The sequence below is a fragment of the Pteropus vampyrus genome, unplaced genomic scaffold, assembly GCF_000151845.1.
Source record: "Pteropus vampyrus isolate Shadow unplaced genomic scaffold, Pvam_2.0 Scaffold56, whole genome shotgun sequence".
NCBI classification, from domain to species: Eukaryota; Metazoa; Chordata; class Mammalia; order Chiroptera; family Pteropodidae; genus Pteropus; species Pteropus vampyrus.
This window is the reverse complement of record NW_011888837.1, coordinates 3,039,025-3,057,722: the sequence shown is the minus strand read 5'-3', so window position 1 is coordinate 3,057,722 and position 18,698 is coordinate 3,039,025. Positions and strand designations below refer to the sequence as shown.

General features: G+C 35.0%; 1 protein-coding gene across 1 annotated transcript; it reads right to left on the bottom strand.

Annotated features, from left to right (window-relative positions):
• Window positions 1–2,969: 2,969 nt before the first annotated feature.
• AREG (amphiregulin) lies at window positions 2,970–12,049 on the bottom strand. The gene is made up of 6 exons (XM_011360539.2): window positions 11,989–12,049; window positions 10,677–10,922; window positions 7,911–8,112; window positions 7,059–7,214; window positions 4,897–5,007; window positions 2,970–3,065 (listed from the first exon to the last, which is right to left on the bottom strand). Exons 1-5 carry the CDS (start codon window positions 12,047–12,049, stop codon window positions 4,914–4,916), a joined length of 759 nt encoding a protein of 252 aa, XP_011358841.1. The 3' UTR covers window positions 2,970–3,065; window positions 4,897–4,913.
• Window positions 12,050–18,698: the final 6,649 nt, after the last annotated feature.

Sequence of the window (18,698 nt, the reverse complement as noted above, 5' to 3'; positions counted from 1 at the left end):
TAATTAACGAAGGTCAGTTTTAAACAACGCTAAATTGGTATTGAGATAGCATTCTCCAAACCCAAAACAAACACCTTGACTATAGAAGAAGTAGTAGAGAATAAAGTTTAAGTGGATCAGCTTTGGTGCCAGAGAGCCTGACTCTGTCATTTACTAGCTGTGCGACCCTGGACAAGTTACTTAATCTCTTGGAGCCTTACTTTACTTTTCTATAAAATGTATTTACTCTAAAGAAATTATAAGGATTAGATGACTTACTATGTGAAAAGCGCATAGAACAGTCCATGGAATATCTGAATACTCAATAAATTTAAGATTATTATTTATATTATGAAATTAGTTTTTTTTTCCTTCTATTTCATTGTAATGAACTTTTATTTTAAGGGGTAAAGTACATGGGATAGCAGGCAAGTGCCTAGAACCTCCACAGTGGCTGTGAGTAGCCAGGGTCCTTCCTCCAAGTGTTTGGTAATGACTGGGAAGATTCGTCAATACAAATATATTTTCTTCAGACTCATTACAACCTCCTTAGGTAATCTTGGGCACTTTTGTGGTTTCGGTTACCATACACATTTTGATAACTCCCAGTCTATAATTCTTCTCCTCCCTGAACTTCAGACTTGCATATCTGTTTACTAGATATCTCCTGACATCTCAAACTCAACAGATTCATAGCTGAACTCATTATAACACTTTCAGACCTGGATTTTTCATTTCATTTGCTCAATCTGAGATGTGAAATAAAGACCAGGGTTGATTCAATGGACTAATTGGCTGTTTGGCACTTATTTCCTCATAAGTCCATTACAAATTAGAAAGATTGACTTTGCAAAACAGGGAAGAGCCATTCTTCAGTCAAGAATGAATAAAAAGCCAGTCTTCTTATCTATAATATTCAACAAACTAGTTCAAGAGATTATCTCCTTAAATTTTGATGTCTCCATCTGCTTAGCCACCAAAGCCAGGAACCTGAAGATCATCTTAGATGTCTTCTTTCCTCCTCATCCTCTCATTACCTGCAGCCTTGCTTCTATAATTAATCACCTCGTTTTCGTGTTTTTAATCTATAAAAAAATCTTCAAATACACGTTGAGTTTCTCTTCATGCATTCGAAGAAACTCCCCAGCTTCAGGTATTCTTCATTTCTCATTTGAAATATTTCAACTGCTTCTAAGTCAACTTTCTGCCCCTTGGCTTTGGCTCAAGTCCCTCTCCCACATGACTGCCTGTGACCTACTTGAAAAGCAAATCTGATAAGTTTCTACCCCTGACCAACTGGCTCGAATGGTTACTTATGGTCTAAGTATCAGTTAGTGGCCCTCTGTGACCCTGCCCTTACCATTCCAACTTACTTCATAGCCTGTTGATTTCATAGTTTCTGTTTCAGTAATACTGAACTACTTTATGTATTTTCCTTTTCAGGTCATACTGTGTGATGAGTTTGTAATTTTGCTTATAATGATCTACTCTACATAACTCTTACCCATCCTTCAAAGATAATCTCAGGTAGCATCTCTCCAGGAAGCCCTCCATGATTCATCAGGCTGGGCTTGGTGAGATCTCCTTGGATTCCCAAAGATCCTGGTACACACCTCATCCAGTCATTTACTGCACTGTATTGACAAGATATACTCTCTCCCACCAATTAGATGGAAAATGTCTCAAAGTCAGGGATTTCTGTTTCATATCCTTAGCACTGTACTTGGATCATCCATAATAAATATTTCATGAGTAAGGTTGAGAAAAATGTGTGCTATAGATGTTCAAGTGTAGTTAAATCAGAGGTTCTCAAGACTGGCTATATATAGGAAACATCTATGGATCTTTTAAAAATACAGACACCAATAGCCCACCCCCATCCATTTAAATCGGAAGCTCTGGGACAGGACACCTGGGCATGTAGACATTTAAAACCTAAGTGATAATGTGCAGGTGAGGCTAAGAAGCAATAGAGAGATGATCACTGGGCAAAGATTGGGTGAATGGTATGCTAGAGACAGATGGAAATGTTGATGAGTAAGGCACCTTTCATTCATGCAATTCTATGAGATGATTGCTGGAATTATGTTTATTATTGGTTAATTTCCTCAAGGTATTCCTCATACATTATAAAGGTGTTTTGTTTTGTTTTGTTTTGTTTTGTTTTGTTTTGTTTTGTTTTGTTTTGTTTTGTTGTTGTTTTACATGCAGGTAACTTAGTTGACCATCCAGGAACCAGACTGTGAAGATCATCTTAAGAGAGCACCCACCCCACCACAAAGACACATGTATTTGTTTAAAATAATGTAAGAAAAATAGCAGCAAGAGAAAGAAAGGGAGGCATGGGTTTTAGATGCTTTAACCATTCATGTCATGATATTAGGGAAAGAAATCTCAAATCTAAATGTTTCCCGATTCTCTTGAAATGCCACATTGTAATATTCAAGACTATTCTTGTCTCATTCTTATTTATAGTGATAATGATAATGAGCAGTGGATTTTTAAAAAATAATATCTGTGTCTACTGTAACAGAAAGGTAGTACCACATGTTTATTTTAGAAGCTTTTATAATTACCAGGACTTGGAATAAGTTCTACATGAAATAAGAAAGGCCCGTTTGAGATATTAGTATTTATGGGAGGACTAACTGACTCTAGCTTATAAGTTTCCCATTAACAGTGCTTTCTAAGAAAAGGAATAAGTTGTGAAGAGCAACACAAAAACAGTAAAATATGGAAAGGAACTCCTTTTAAAATGACCACCTAAGTGTTGGGGGAAAAATACCCTAGAGTCTTGCAATCTCAAAACTAACATTCAAACTCTCAATCTGTTTGATTAAAAAACTTTAATAAGCTATAAAATAAATACACTTCCATTAAATATTAAATAAATTATTTACAACTTGAAAAAATACTTTTTCTCTCTATGCATCTTTATGTACAGAAATAAGACTTAGCACAAAAAGTGACAATTGAAAGTTTTAAACGATCAGAACAAAAAGGTTCTGGTTTCTTAAGACCCACTGAAAAGAGGAACCAGCTCATCACTCATAGTTGTGACTTGGCAGTGACTTGGATCTGATACCCTGTACAAAAATAAAATAAAGTGTTAGAAGCTCAATTCCAATATAACTTTAAGAAAATGTCAAAGAATAATTAAGAATCAGAATTTCTGTCAATTTTTTTTCTAAGATGTCTTATGAAAAATGCTGTTTTTCAGAGACAAACTATCGCTTTGTGAATTCCCCTTTCACATCTCCTTCGGTTCTATGCCTACTTAGAAGACTGCATATGCTCAAACCTGTTTCATCAAATTCTGCTTTAAAAAAAAGCAACAGTAGTCATGATAAATGATTTCCACAACCAAATTTATGCAGTGGACATAATTAAAAACAAAGATTAAGTGTCTTAGTGTATTTGTGTTATACAGTTAATTTAGGATAATTAGTACTGAGGGCATAATAATAGTAGCCACCAGTTAATAAGCAGCCACTATGTGCTGGCACAGCATATTCTTTTTCCTAAAACCAGCTGGGATCTACTCTGAGAAATCTCGGTTGCGCTAAGTAACCAAAAATCTACCTTTATTCATGTTGGTGGTCTTAGCTTCAGCACATTAAGCCCATATGTTAATAAATTTTGATGCAATAAGTACTGAGTATAGCACTGGCATGGATAATTACCCATTTCATGAGGTTTTGAGCTAATTCTATAATAGGCTCAGAACATAATACCTGTGCTTAACCCATGCTAAATGTACTGGTTCTGCAAGCATCTAGAGTGGTAATTAAATATGGAAATACTGATTTAGTCAATTTAAGATTTGGCTTAGGACTATGCATATTTAATAAGCATCGCAAGTAATTCTTAACCCACTGAAGGTAGGAAATCAATGACTTAAGGATGTGACATCTTTCCTGAATGTCTGAGGAAATGGGGTTCCTTCTCATGACCAATTTTAAATTTGTCCTTGAGCTCTTTGCCTCCCTCTTCCTCTGGATGTTTGCTTCATTAGCTGTTCATTTTGTTATCAATTAAGTATCCCTCTGCATATCTGCTTACTTTCTCCTTACAACATGCTCAACTCTCTCTTTACAAATAATTAAAAACAAAAACTACAATATATACTCTAACTGAACTCCCTCAAATTTGTACCTCGTCTCTCTTCCTACTTCCTTTCTGTAGAAGGATGTTCAATGTACTGTCTCTACCTCAAATCTGTAGTGCAAGCTTTCTGACTTTGGCTTACCCCAAGTGAGTGCAACCTATCATTCCATCTTATCTCCCCCAACACCCATTTGAAACAGACCATTTTTGACAAGTTTCAAAAATTATCTAGTGCCTCTCACAGTATTAATCTTCCTCTCATAATTGCTTGTCCCAATCTCATCAGTCCTTTGAGGCTCACTTTCAATGCCACCCAGTATATCCATCCTTTCCTACTGTCTAAACGCCTTTCATTGGATACTTGCTATCTTTCATTAGAAACTCCTCATATTCCATTGGTTTCTTCCTTATGACACGTATTTTACTTCCTTTAGTATTCTGGTTCCTTACCTTATTTTCTAAACTAAACTAAACTAAACTAAACTAAACTAAACTAAACTAAACTAAACTAAACTAAACTAAAACTAAACTAAATTAAACTAAACTAAACTAAACTAAATTAACTAAACTAAAAAACAACACACAGAAGAGGATGTCTATGTCTCCCTCATCTTTAAACCCCTTATAATATAGTCCTTTCTCAATATTAAACTTCATCTCATGCTCAAAGAATAACACTTTAATGTAGCCAGTGTTCACAGTGTATCCATAATTAAGAACACTTACTTTCCTCATTTCTCTTGAGATAATGGATGCTGTATTTTTCAAAATTATAGGATATGAGCTAAAGATATCTTTTAAAACACAAACCTGTAATACTATCTTCATTATGCTATGGCTTGTGCATTTCCATTTTCTTGTCGAAGTTTCGTTCGTTCTTCAGCTTCTCTTTCATAGTCCCTGAAGTATCGTTTTCGAAGCCTTCAGAGAACAAAATATGCTACTGTCATCAAAGTTCTATTCATCCATGTATTAGTTAGGGTTTTCATGAATACAGGGAATTCCTTTTTGTGAGTCCTTATAGATCATTATCCACTGTACTCTATGCCAAATCAAAACCCAAACCCAGTTGTAAAATATTACCAATTTTTTTTAAGGAGATGTTTATGGTGACTTTATATCAACATATTTCCAGAGTATTAATATTTAAATAAATGTGCCTTAAGATGCAAATTTTCAGAAGGCATGGAACACATCAATATGTTTTTATTTTTCAAAATCTAGCAGAGTATATGCACAAATGGAGGCAGAAGATAGTATAGTTTTACCATAGAAGGACTTCATGTTTGAACAAACTAATTTAAATGATTAGAATTTTTTAAAACAGGCTTACAAAATAAGTTGAGCATTATTTCTAAATATAATACTTCCTTCTAGTTTTATTTATTGCTGCTTTTTATTTTAAAAAACTCAATAATAAAAAAATAAAAAATTAAATTAAAAACTCAATGATTTAAAAATGTCTTGGTGTTGTAGAAACAATTTTTAGTAGGTCTTCAATCCACCTACTAAATGTTATTATTAAATCATAAGAACTTTTGTTGTGATGCATGGGAAAAAATTCACTTCAATAATGAAAGAACAGCAATTGTGGCTTAGGCTAGTGTTTTTTATGTGTTTCAAATACAAGGAGAATATAGGAGAAAGGGTGAAAAGTCACTGCTTAGTTTTAAGAGTGCCAACATGACAAAGTTTTCCATGATTTTCCAAAGAATTAAATATTTCAACTTGAATATATATATATATAAATATTTATATATATATATATATATATATATATATATATATATATATATATATATATATATATATATATATATATATATATATATATATATATTGCTATTTTATGTCAAAGAATAATGGCTTGTCTGATGTATCTTTCCTGAACACATTTGCATTAATCTGGCTTGAGGTATTTAACAGGTCAAAATAATTTCTGGGGTATGTGAAGCAAATTTAAACTACAGATCAAACTTTATGTGCATCATAAAACAGTTTTTTACATGCCATTTTATCATTATCTGATCTGCATTTAAAATAATAGTAAACAATGGCAGAAGATAACCCCTTGTTTCCTGAATGGCAAGTGTGGTAGATCATGTACACAATCCAGTTGTTAAAGTAATTTACCAAGACCTAAAATTAGAATAATGAGTCTATTGCTTTTTCCAAACTCTAGTAGCACATGAGTCATTATAGAGCCATTCCCTCCCTCCCCCAATTTCCTTAATTCACTGACTTCTGTTTGACAGACAATGCCATTTTGACATACCCACCAGTGTCTACAAGCTGGAACAGCCTAGTTCTGACATTCATTGGTCATGAAATGAAGTATGTGATCTGTTATTATGAGCATAGGGAAGATATTGCAGGAATGAAACAGTAATAGAGTTGTCCCTGCTTCCTACGCCATATCATATGGAGGAAATGTGTGTGATTTTTTTTTTTTTTTGAGTTCTCATATTGCATGTGACAATAACAAAATAGGCATAAGCTCTAAGTAAATCAGTACCATGCTATGAAATTCCTAATTCAGAATTTTGCATTCTAATAGGGCAGAAGACATATCTTTTATGGGCTCCTGTTCTGAAGCTCTTTGTGTCAGTATCTCTGACAACCAGCCCTTAATTAGCTTCTGGGAGGCTTGCTTAAGCTTGATATTCATAATAGATAGCAATACTCTGAGACATGAGAAGAAATATGACATGAAAAAAAACATTTTTTAAGTTCAAAAAATTTCTAGATTCTCTAAAAAAGGGCTTTATGTATTAAAATTCAGTGACCAAAATAATATAAATTTGGACCATATTCCGTGACCTTTGTCAATGAAGTGTAACGATGTGACCAAAGACCACATGACACCAATAGAATAATTCATCTAAGACATGACAGTACATTGTGACAGAAATACTAAAAACAAATTAACCTAGTGTTATTTTGTGAAGAATTTTTAATTATGCCATACTTACTGAATTGTAATGATAACGGCAATAGCTGTGAAGCTCACAGCTGAGACAAAGGCAGCTATGGCTGCTAACGTAATTTTCGATAAATTACCATCAACCATGCTGTGAGTCTTCATGGACTTTTCTCCACACCGTTCACCAAAGTAATCCTGATGACAGCTGTAAACAACCCATATTCCAAAATTATAATAACTGAAAACATTTTGTATATTTTAAGCTTACTTTCCAAGTCACAGCCATTTAATTCTAACATTTAAACAGAATCAAAATCATGAGACATAGAATGCATTCGAGTCAAAGATCAATTCATATAAGAAGAAGCGATTAGTTTGGTGTGATACTCTAGGAAGACACAAATTATTTGGGCTCCTTTTATGACCAACTGTTGAATTCAGTGACTTGTTATGCAGCTAATACATTTCACTATCATTTCATGTGCTAGCAGCTTTTTGGTGGTAAGAAGAATAGAACATTATGTGAAAAGTATCTGTAGTCCTTTGTTAAAAAGAGGTTTTGTAAAATACATACTGTAAAATGATGGTTTATACCAGGGGTCAGCAAACTACGGCCCCATGGGTCGAATCTGATGATTTGCCAGGTTTTTTACAGTGTGAACCCTAGAATGGTTTTTACATTTTTAAATGGTTAAATTTTAATCGGTTACATTTTAACCAGTTATATAAGTATACACATAATCTTGACCCAGGAAGCCTAAAATATTTAGTATCTGGTCCTTTAAGTAAAAGGTTTGCAGACCTTTGGTTTATACATTGGAAAAATAAATGGTTTTCTGCAGCTGAGAATTTTAACGTGGTATTAGAAATACGGAATTCTACATAATTAAGGAAAACTTACTTGCACGATATTATTTTCAGATGCTCTATATATTTGCATTCTCCGTGAATGCAGAAATTTTGAAACTCTGCATCACATGGATTTTTCTTCTTTCTGTTTCTTCTATTTTTTCCATTTTTGCTTCCTTTATTCTTTCTTTTGGACTTATCTGAAGTCTTTTCACTTTCTGTTTTATTTTTCTTCGGTTTAACTACCTGTTCAACTAAAATTGAAAAAAAAAATTGTTGACAGCAGTCTCTCTTCATCTTGAATATCATTTTGGAGACATGAGAGAAAGAAGTCCTAGCAGTGAGAGCTCATGGAGATAATCACCATACTTGTCTCATTATTAACTCAGCTTATATACAATAAGTGGGCAAAGAGAGTATCTGTATTGTTTAGCACTTAAAAATCTGAATTTATCTATTATTTTATTAGCTAAGAAACATTTTGAATTTACTTCTATCAGTATTATTATTATTAATATGAGTTATCTGTCTCAGAAAATCCATAAAATATTTTAAACATGTCTTGAATTTCTAATATATACCAAGTTCTTGGTAATAAGAATTAATTAAATTAAACTCAAATCACATTTGAATGTATTGTTACTGAAATGAAATAGATGAGGACACCGAAGTTGAGTGAAGTAAACCAGTTACTTGTCCTAGGACATACGGCTAGAAAATGGCAGTGCTGGGTTCTTAAAGTCTGTTATTTCCCCCACTTTATTATGTTTTCTCTTGGACGAGGTCAATGTCATTAGTTAAAGTGGGATGTGGGCATAGTTGTGGATTTTATTTACTCATATTGGTCTAGTGCTCACCACCATAATCGAGAATTACTGCATATTACTTGAGGGTGGAAAAAATTGAGACTTACACATTAGAGTTAGTTTTCTTCAACTCTCAGATTACAACATATTATAATTAATTGATATTTTTTAGGGGATTCATTTATGTGATCAATCTGTTTGAAAATATAGGAGACAGATATATTTAAACTTGATACTTTAGAGATTCATCATAATTTTTTAGATCCACAGAAACATTTGTTCAATATAATAGTTATGCAGGGTATATTTTACCACATGCTAAATATAAGAAGGGGGAGTTTCCACCTTAGAGTTATGCATTTTGTTATACTAATTCTTGAATAAGTTAATCTGAACAAGTAATTAGCAAACAGCCTGGTGAAATGAAGGAAATATTATAATGTCATAATCCCATTAGTCATAATAATCCTGTAGCATCCATTAAACAGAAAACATTAGAAACACAGGGAAGGGTATCCAAGATAGAACCCTCTGATTAAGGAAAGAACAAATAAATATTATGACTATTTTAGCAAGTTATTATAACATTAACAGTAGTCCAATTAGGAGTAATGTTTAACAGAGGGGTATGCAATTTTTATGTTGACGCTTTCCTCTAATGATAAAAAAAAAGTACCACAAGTTAGAATAAGTCCACCAATAGAAACATTTTAAATGGCTATTACTGAAATTTATCAGACATATTACAAAGTTTAGACAGAGTCAAATAGTCACTACACTGAAGTGCTACACTAGACATTAACCCCATGGGTTTTAGAGCTATTCAAAGAAATTCGACCAACATTTTCACCCTACTTCACAATGCATTGCAATTTTAAGCACTAGCCATTTTCACCACTAACGATTTATTTGGCCTTTTGAAATGTTAACAACTTGAAACACCTTTAAGAGAATAGTTTTGAGAATCTTGACCATCTAATCATTCTTCCAAAAGTAAGAATTATAATGGATCCTTTCCCCACATTACGTAATAGCATAATTTCCAAAGCAAGGAAGTAATGTGGTGCGTTCGCTTAAGCTTTTCCCACCTGCTACTTAACCTCCAGTCACTGTCACTATGGTATCACCTGCTCTCCCTTCACCAGTTCTGGGAGCCACTCAGAGGAGGAGGATTCAGGAACACTAAGGCCAGGAGAGAAGAGGCCTCATGTCCTGCCTCCATAACGATGCTACTAGGATATTTTGATCTGATTTACAGATGACCTCATCTGCCCTCAAACTCCAAAGTAATATGAGGGCACTGAACAGTACTTACCTTTTACTTTGATACCCTCAGAAAACAACATGAGAACAAAACTATGGGTCACTATTATTGAAATGACAAATAGGATTTGAGGCTAAATTGTAATTTAGCAATATATAATCCATTAATATTTCCAGAAGGATTATTATTATGTTTCTCAACACCTAGTACTTACAGCTGAAGCCCAATTGCTCCTTTCCCATTCCTTCCTTCTGTTCTTCTACTTGTGTTAGAACGCATTTTAGGGAAGAGTGGTGGTGGGGAGTGGATACAGAAGTTGAGACACAGAGTAGATAGGACTGGTTGGTGTCTACGTCTGTCTCTCAGAATGAAGGTCATGTGGACAGTGGGAAAAAGCATAGCATCTGGAATCAGGGGTTGGATTTCTCCTTTTGGCTGTGAACCTTGGGCAGAACACTTAACCTTTTTGTGCTTCAGTTATCACACCTGTAAATCAATTCCTACTTCATGAAGTTGTTGTGAAGATTAGACATAATAGACATAAAATATTTGTTAGCGCTCCAGACATATAGGATGTGCCACATATAGCTCTTTTCATCTCAGTTTGTAGCCTACCTACCAGGGTATACACCAGATATACACACCAGAAAGCCACTGGAAGATCTGAGGAGTGGCTTTTCTTTTAAAGCAGCTTTGCTCGTACAAACACACATCATAAGGCTACATTTTCATCTTGTCCTCTACTCACCTCTGACTGAATCATCTACGATATAGCCAGATATTTGTGGTTCATTATCATACTCTTCTTCATAGTCATAGTCGATCTCTGAGGACAGTTTGCTAGCAGAAGGCATCTCACTCACAGGGGAAATCTCGCTTCCTGAGGACATCCCACCTCTTGAGGTAACTTCAAATTCATTAGCATAGTCTCCGGAAAATGGTTCCCCTTTCCCAGAGTAGGTGTCATTGACGTCCAGTCCAGCAGCATAATGAGCTATGGGAGAAAAGAACAAGAAAAAAGGTAGAGTGCCTTTCTCACCAGTCAGCTGCAATTCAGGAGAAATGTTTATCTTCTGATATCAAAGCAGTTATTGCATATATGCTATTGTTTATGATTGAGTCACTTATGAAAGCAACTTCACATTTTGCCAACAAGCAAACTCATCTGTTCCAATTACAGAGCTTCTTTCATCAAGGTTTTCTTTTCCATAGATACTCTACATTAATTTATACATCAAAAAATACTGCCAAATAGGCAAATTAACCTAATATACATACTTACTTAACAGGTATTGTCTAAATGATCCCATCATTTCACATACCAAATGCATCTGTTTGCTAGTATGCCACCTGTTCCATTATATCTAGAACCATAGACAGGTTCTAGATATAAATATCAGATTTTCTTAACACATGCTCACATTTAAAGAAGGCTATGTATATAAAATATAAAAAGTAATATAAATGGTTAATAATAGTAATTACTATCGTTATTGTTTCATTATTATGTTCTTACATAGGAAAAACAAAACAAAACAAAACTGGAGCATAGTTAAGTTTTGGTGCCCAGAGTTTCAGGCCCCTGCTTTACCCTTTGGATCTCAATAAAACAGTCAGAGAGGTGCTTTTAATTTCTCCCTGGGAGGACGCCAAACCCTCTAGGAAGGTAAAAACAAAATCAGTAGACAGAAGAGATAGAGAATTTAGGCAGGAGGCAGCACTCCTGGGTCCAGGACTCAACGACCTCGGTTCCTTTACCTGTAAAGCGAAGGGCTTGGATCACATGATCTCTAAGGGCTCCTTCGGCCGGACTCAAGTTAAGAGTACGGGGGTTCTCCAGCACCCTCTTCCTGGCCTTGAACATCTGGGACACCTGCCCGCTTTTCTCTTCCTCCCAGGGAGTAATCATGAGGAGGGAGCTACCGTGAGCACCTCCCGCGGAACAGAGTTGGGGGCGCCGAAGGGCAGTTTTTGGAGAAGCAGCAGCAAAATTCAAGAGGCGACAGCTTTCGCCCGCAGTGGGAGAAGCGCCCCGCAGCTCAGAGCCGGGATGTCCTCACCTGAGGCGAGGATCAGGAGCGACAGCACCACGGGCGCCAGCGGCAGCGGCGGGGCTCTCATTGGTCCCTCGGCGCGGCGGCGTCGCGGTCTCTGGGGCAACTCGGCGGGGAGCTGCGGCTGGAGGAGGAGGCGGTGGAAGACACGGGCCAAGGCCGAATGAGCCGCTGTGCTCGCCGGCCCGGCCGGGCTCGGGCGCCGAGCGCAGCTCAGGGAACTCGCTTCGGGATCTCCGGCTTCTGACTCCCGCGCAGGAGGAACAAGGCGTGAGAACATTCCGAAGGTGCGGCGCTCACCTGCTGCTTTATAGGGCGGGCGGGGACCGAGGCATCGCCCGTGACGTCACGGCCACCGCCGTGGGTGGAGGAGGCCGCCGCCCCAGAAGAGGTTACTACCCCAAAACCATACACGGAGGGCAGACACCCCGCCTCCCTCGAGCCTACGTAGAGAGCCACTGGGAGGAAATGGAAATTAAACCCCAAGCTGCAAGCCTGAAAAATACGAGATCCATAATTTCGGGTGGTAGTGGTGTTTGGGACCTAGTATCTGACAGGCAGTCCCAATTTTTCAAACTCTGTAAAGCACCTCCATACACTTGGGTTGATTTTAATATTACAACAGACAGGGATTAATTAGAAAAGTTCCACATTAATATGTAAAAGTACTTTAAGACCAAGAGTGACGTAATGATAGCCCAATGTCTTTAACAAGGATGAATGAAATTCATTAAATGATCAGAGAAAACACAGCTCCTCACGAGGAGCTTCTTTATTTTTGATGGGCCTATGTCTCAACCAAGGGCCCTTTCCCATCCACTATTATGAAATGGCCACAATTTCAAACCATCTTCTTTCCCATTTTTTTAGGTGACCCAGGGTCCTCATCAAAATTAATATTTATTGACCATTTACTATTGCCGAACTACACACTTAAAATATTGTTACACCATCTCAGTCAATAACCTTGTTCAGTAAGTATCATCTTCACTATTTTATAGAGAGGACAAATTGCAGCTTTACAAAGCAAGGACTTGACATATCTGATAATGGCAGAAGCTAGATGGATTTAAATTCAAGTTGACTTATAAAATCTCTTTCCTCTCTGATAAAGGAATTTAGACTAAACTGATGTTTGAAAAGAGAGTTTCGGGGGAGAACAATACTTAGCATAAAGGAACACTCTCTGCTGGATGAAGGGTGATGCCCAAGACCGTGCCTTTCAAAACCGGTGATAAAGGGGCCAGCTTTCAAGGCCCGCTTAAAACCTAGGAGGGTTCTAATCCTGACGAGTAGATAAAATGAACAGGAGGGAACTGTTTAATATAACTAACCTTGATGTAGAAACAACTCCAGAACTAGATTTTTCTTAACTTGAGGAAGAAAAAAAGTACTGTTCTAAGTGTTTCCTTGTCCTGAAGATACATATCTCTTCCCTGACTGAGTAAAGCAGCCTTTCTAGCAATGTGGGTCACCAAGCGTCTGTCCTAATTCTAGGAACCTTTTTTAAAAAAATTATTTTATTATTATTATTATTATTATTATTATTATTATTATTAGCAAGGCAACCCTTGATTGACTTCAGAGATTGCAAGGACTTTGTCAGCTTACAATCCCTTATTATTATTTTTTTATTACTTTTTAAGCCTACAGCACCTGGTCTTCTTAGGTGGTCTCTCATTCAAGTACTAATAGGTGGTCTCTCATTCAAGTACTAATCAGGCCTGACCCTGCTTAGCTTCCGAGATCAGACAGGTTAAGGCTTGTTTAGGGTAGCATGGCCATAGACTGTGAAACTTTTTAAAAGCTACTTACTTTTAATGGCATATCACAGTGAGTAGTGTAAATAATACCATTGATTTAGTCGGATGAAATAAACAGTCATGATTCATGCCTTCTCTCTTATTCAGTGTTTGTTGAGAGCATATTTTGTGTAATCCACTGATTTTTTTTTATGTGTGTGGGGAGAGGGGAATGGGGACGGTAAGCAGGGAGATTAAATGATGATTAGCTCTCTGCTGTCCGGGAGTTCAGTGTGCTGTGGGCCAGATATATAGAAAACGAATTCTGTTATATCAGATGAGAAAGATTCAGAGTGCCATGGAAAACAAAGATGCACTTCAATTTTGCCCATATATCATGGAAAGCAATGGGCAAAGATGAAGAGACCACTCACTGGTGTTCTCAGCAGAAAATTTAAATGGAAAGAATACCTGATGACAAGGTACGACCAAGAATGGAAAATAAAACTAGAAAGGTGGCAATGCCCATTCGAGGATGAAGTAGGGGCCTGCATCGTCATCTTTTTTGGTGGATGAGGCGATTGTGATTCAGAGATATTCAGAGCCTTGCCCGCAGATTTCAAAAGATGGTGATTTTGTTTGTTTAGAGTTCAGGCTGTCAGCCTACACTTTTGTATTTTTCTGCTCTCAGATTTTCATTTTGTTCTCATCCTGTTCTTCCCTTTTCTTACTCTTTCTGTCATCAGAAATGTTTAATTTGTTTGAAATCAAAGTAGGCTCTTTACATTGAGAATTGCTTTGTCTTTTTCCAATTGGAAATTTAGAGGGTAATAATTTACGTTAGTGTGGAATATAACAGCGTCATAAGGGCACAATAGCTAGTGCTTAGTATGAACTTTAGAGTTAAACCAATTAGATTTTAATACACAAATTCCACCACATACTAAGTCACTTAATATTGAAAGATTTGGATTTCTCATCTGAAAATAGGAATAAAGGTACCTACCTGCTGCCAAGCAGATCAAATGAGATAAGATACATAAACAAGTAGCATATAGTGAGTGCTCAAGAAATGGTACTATTATTACTAAGCACGATATTATGATACATTATAATAACCTCATTAAAGAATTAAGTAACTCTTATAAATGGAGCTACTCACAGAGCAAGTGAAATAATCTTCGATATTTTTCAACCATGAACTTTGTACCTACTTCACATTAAGACTAACCATTTTGAACATTTTATGGTGCATCATAGTATAACATGGGGTATCATCATAATTGAATCACAATGGCATTACCCCTTGGTGACTCATGGCATTCTGGAATATATTCATGAGAAGCAACCCAACCCCATGTAAGTGTGGGATTCTTTACATTCTGTATGTTAAGCTGAGATAAAGAGGAACAATTTCAAGAAATTCAAGTAAAGAAGTAACTCACCTAGTTTGAAGTTAAAGGCAGCCCTGAGGGCAAATACTCCTAGCCAATCACTTATTTTGGTGCCTAGTATCTGGTTCCTGATAATATTTTATACATGTTGTGGAAACAAACTGACTTTGACTCTGCTAAAAGGTGTGCTACAGAACCAAAAGTGTGATTGCATGTTTGTTATATAATTGATCTTGAGTTTTTACAGATAGTGCCAAAGTCTGAGAAAGTGTTACATCATGGTCATTTTTATGAATTAATACATAAAGCTCCAAACTAAAATTAAGAAATTTTCTAATGTATAAGTAACATTTCCTATGTTCTTAGCAATTGCTTTAGCTCCATTTAAATGTCTATAATTTTTTACTTTTCACCTTGGAATTTATCTATGCTAAAGAATATACGATTTATAGTTCCTTTAAAAAGAGGCCTACATGAACTTGATTGTTAGGTATCTTGACATACTAACAAAATATACTTATTTACCCTTAATAGCCTTAGCATGATGGCTTTTACAGAACAAGGACTAGCAGATGAGGCTGAAGGCAGTGGATAATTTGATACAATGGAAACTAAGTAAATGTAATATTCAATTAACTACATTCACACACACAAAAATGAATCCTCTAGGTAGTTCATTTACTCATCGAGTATATTTGGAGAACTAGATAATCTAGGCACTAGATAAACTAGGTAATCTAGGAATAGAACTTTGAAAAAGTCATAATGTCCCTTTTTTAAGGACCTTATATTCTAACTAAGGAGAACACATAATAAGGAAGAAACAATATATAAAATAATTTTCAATAGTAAGAAGTGCTAGAAAAGAAATAAAATATATGATATAAAGGAGTTGGAATGGTGAAGGAAGATGATAAAAAGAAATGCAGGATAGTCCCTCCACTTAAGTAATTCACAGGATAAACAGATGGCAGGATAAAACAGAGAAGATTATCCTATTGAACAATAATAACAGTGTGGAAGAACCAAGATAGGCATGGACAAGAATGAAGGCTAAATAAGCATAGACAAGAAGAATGAGGGATGCTGAACAGACTACAGACTAGAATTGAGCCCTGAAAATGTAGAGGATTTTAGGAGACTGTAGAAGAATTCATTTTATAACTTTCTAAAATACCCATCTTAGTACTGCTAGACAAGAGTTCTCTTTAGCTGACCAAAGGTTAGCTCATCGGAATCGCTTGAGAACCTTTTCAAAATGTATACTCTATTCTCCTCACTTGATTCGGTAAGTTTGGTGTGGGCTCTGGGTCTGTGTATTTTTTAAAAAAGAACTTTCAAGAAAATTCTTATGTGTACCTTTGATTAAGAACTACTCCACTAGGGGATACATGGGTGAAAAAAGTCAAGGTATATGCAAGGAGATTATAAACTGGTGGGCTTGCACATTCATGTAGACGGAAGATTTGTTGGAAATATGAAAGATGGAGAAATGAATTTCAACAAGAAGTGTGTGAGTTAGTGTGTTAAAGAGATTTACCTCTAAGAAACTTATGTTACAAACTGATTCAAATATTATTCCTTTAAATAGAGAACTACTTTAGTGTAATAATTATATGTCTGTATATATGAAATAGAGAAAATTCACTTTGCACTTAGTTCTTCAGGAACCAATTTATCACATAAATAGAATCAGATTTACACTGAATTATTGTGGGTCTTCCCTAAGTCCATTCTGAATGTTAAGACCAGAAAACAGGGTGTCTGCAACCATCAGACACTGAATTAGAAAGCATGTCAAATTTTGGTATGCTATTAATTCTTTATAAAATTAAGATTTCAGGATAAGATTTAGCATTGTATTATTTCAGAAAAATAATATATTGAAGTCAAATGGTTGAAATGGTCAGAGTCCTCTGAAAGATTTTTACAAACTACCAATTATAGTCATTAAAAAATTATATCTTTGATATTTTATTATTTCCAAAAACTTAATCCTTCTTTAATGCATTTCTACTTTCTTTATTTTCTTGCGATTTATTTTGTAATTTATCACTTCAGTTACCATACAGTCAATATTGTATGATGACCACTTTTCAAAGTGGCTGAAGTCTTCTATTTACCTTTTTTTTACTTAAAAATTTATAATATATGCATACTACTGAGAATTAAATGATTCTCTTATTAATGTTTCTCATTTGATATGTTTCTATTTTGAGGTTAGATAGTCTCTTTAAACATTCACGTATTTTTAGCAAAGCTAAGCTAAATTATATTTACATTTTGTTGTATTTCCCCATGGACACAGCAGGATTTTATTTCTGAGTTCAATGAGAATAGCAGTTTTTAAATATCATAAGTGAATAAATTACTAATTTCTTAATAGATCACTCCTGTATATTCTGTCCTAGGTAGGAACAGGTCGAACCACCAAGAAACTGGTCTTTGTATCTCATACTTCCCAAAGCTTTCTGAATGTGTGAGCTGAAATTATATGGCCAGAGTAAAAAAAAAAAAAAAAAAAAAAATGTATTTGTAAGTTAATGTGAAAAATACAGACACATGCAGAACTCATAGAAAAAGAAGAATTGAAAATATAGAATTATAAATTTTATAAGCATCAGGTGTATCTCTCAATATTCTTCCTGAAAACAATATTTTGTCTTAAACCTGGATTTATATATTTCCAAGTGATTTTGCCATTTGCAGAAGATGTAATTTCATTCCTAGATTTCTTTTCTTCCACAGAAATTCCCAAAATAATTAGTTTGGGTCACTTCTCAAGATAACAAAAATGTTAGTGAGATACTCAATATCAAATTGCTGGAGAATTTTGGGATTCTCAAGAACTAATTTGTGTGATAGAAGTTTTCAGCAGTACAATTGGCCCGAGCAAATCCTGATACATTGGTGAGGGGTGAAGGTTGCTACTTACATGATAGGAAAAAATTGTAAAGGGCTTTTTTAGTGGAAATATAAATTTGATCAAATGTTCCCATCTCAAAAGTGACATTTACTAAAATTCTTATAGTTATTAAAATAGAAACTTTAAAAATATCTTGCCCAAAATTATATCTTTGAAAAAATTATGTAATTTGCATGCTGAAAATTTATTTTAACTTTCAGATAACTAAGGATATTTAAAAATTCTATGTTAAATTTTATGTTTCTAAATTTGCCCAATTTGGGTATTTCAAGATATGCTTATTTTAATTTGTAAAATATGCTTTATTTTCATTATCCTTATGACAATATTGAAATCTGCACAAAATAATTAGTTTCTGGAATTTTTCCAGGGAAAATTAAAAGTGCATATTTCTGCATTCATAGATTTTGGGTGTCATCTCTATCTCTCACACGCACACACACACACACACACACACACAAGAGGAAAGAAAAAATAGTATAAGAGCAAGTTCTACATTTTAAAAAATTCATTATTTTTAAAAGTAAAACAAAGAAAGAAATATGGACATATATTTATTAATATTTTTATAAATGTATGATACCTGATATGTAAAAAATTAACAAAAGCGTATACAGTATGAAACTTTTAATGTACTTACAAGTATTTATGTAC

What these genes read in the sequence shown, in the direction of transcription:
- AREG (XM_011360539.2), bottom strand. Translation starts at nt 12,049, where the DNA reads ATGAGAGCCCCGCCGCTGCCGCTGGCGCCCGTGGTGCTGTCGCTCCTG. An exon ending in CGTAGATGATTCAGTCAGAG is followed by an intron (nt 8,113 to 10,676) that starts GTGAGTAGAGGA and finishes TTTCAATTTTAG; the next exon opens with TTGAACAGGTAGTTAAACCG. An exon ending in CTGAAAATAATATCGTGCAA is followed by an intron (nt 7,215 to 7,910) that starts GTAAGTTTTCCT and finishes GGTTGTTTACAG; the next exon opens with CTGTCATCAGGATTACTTTG.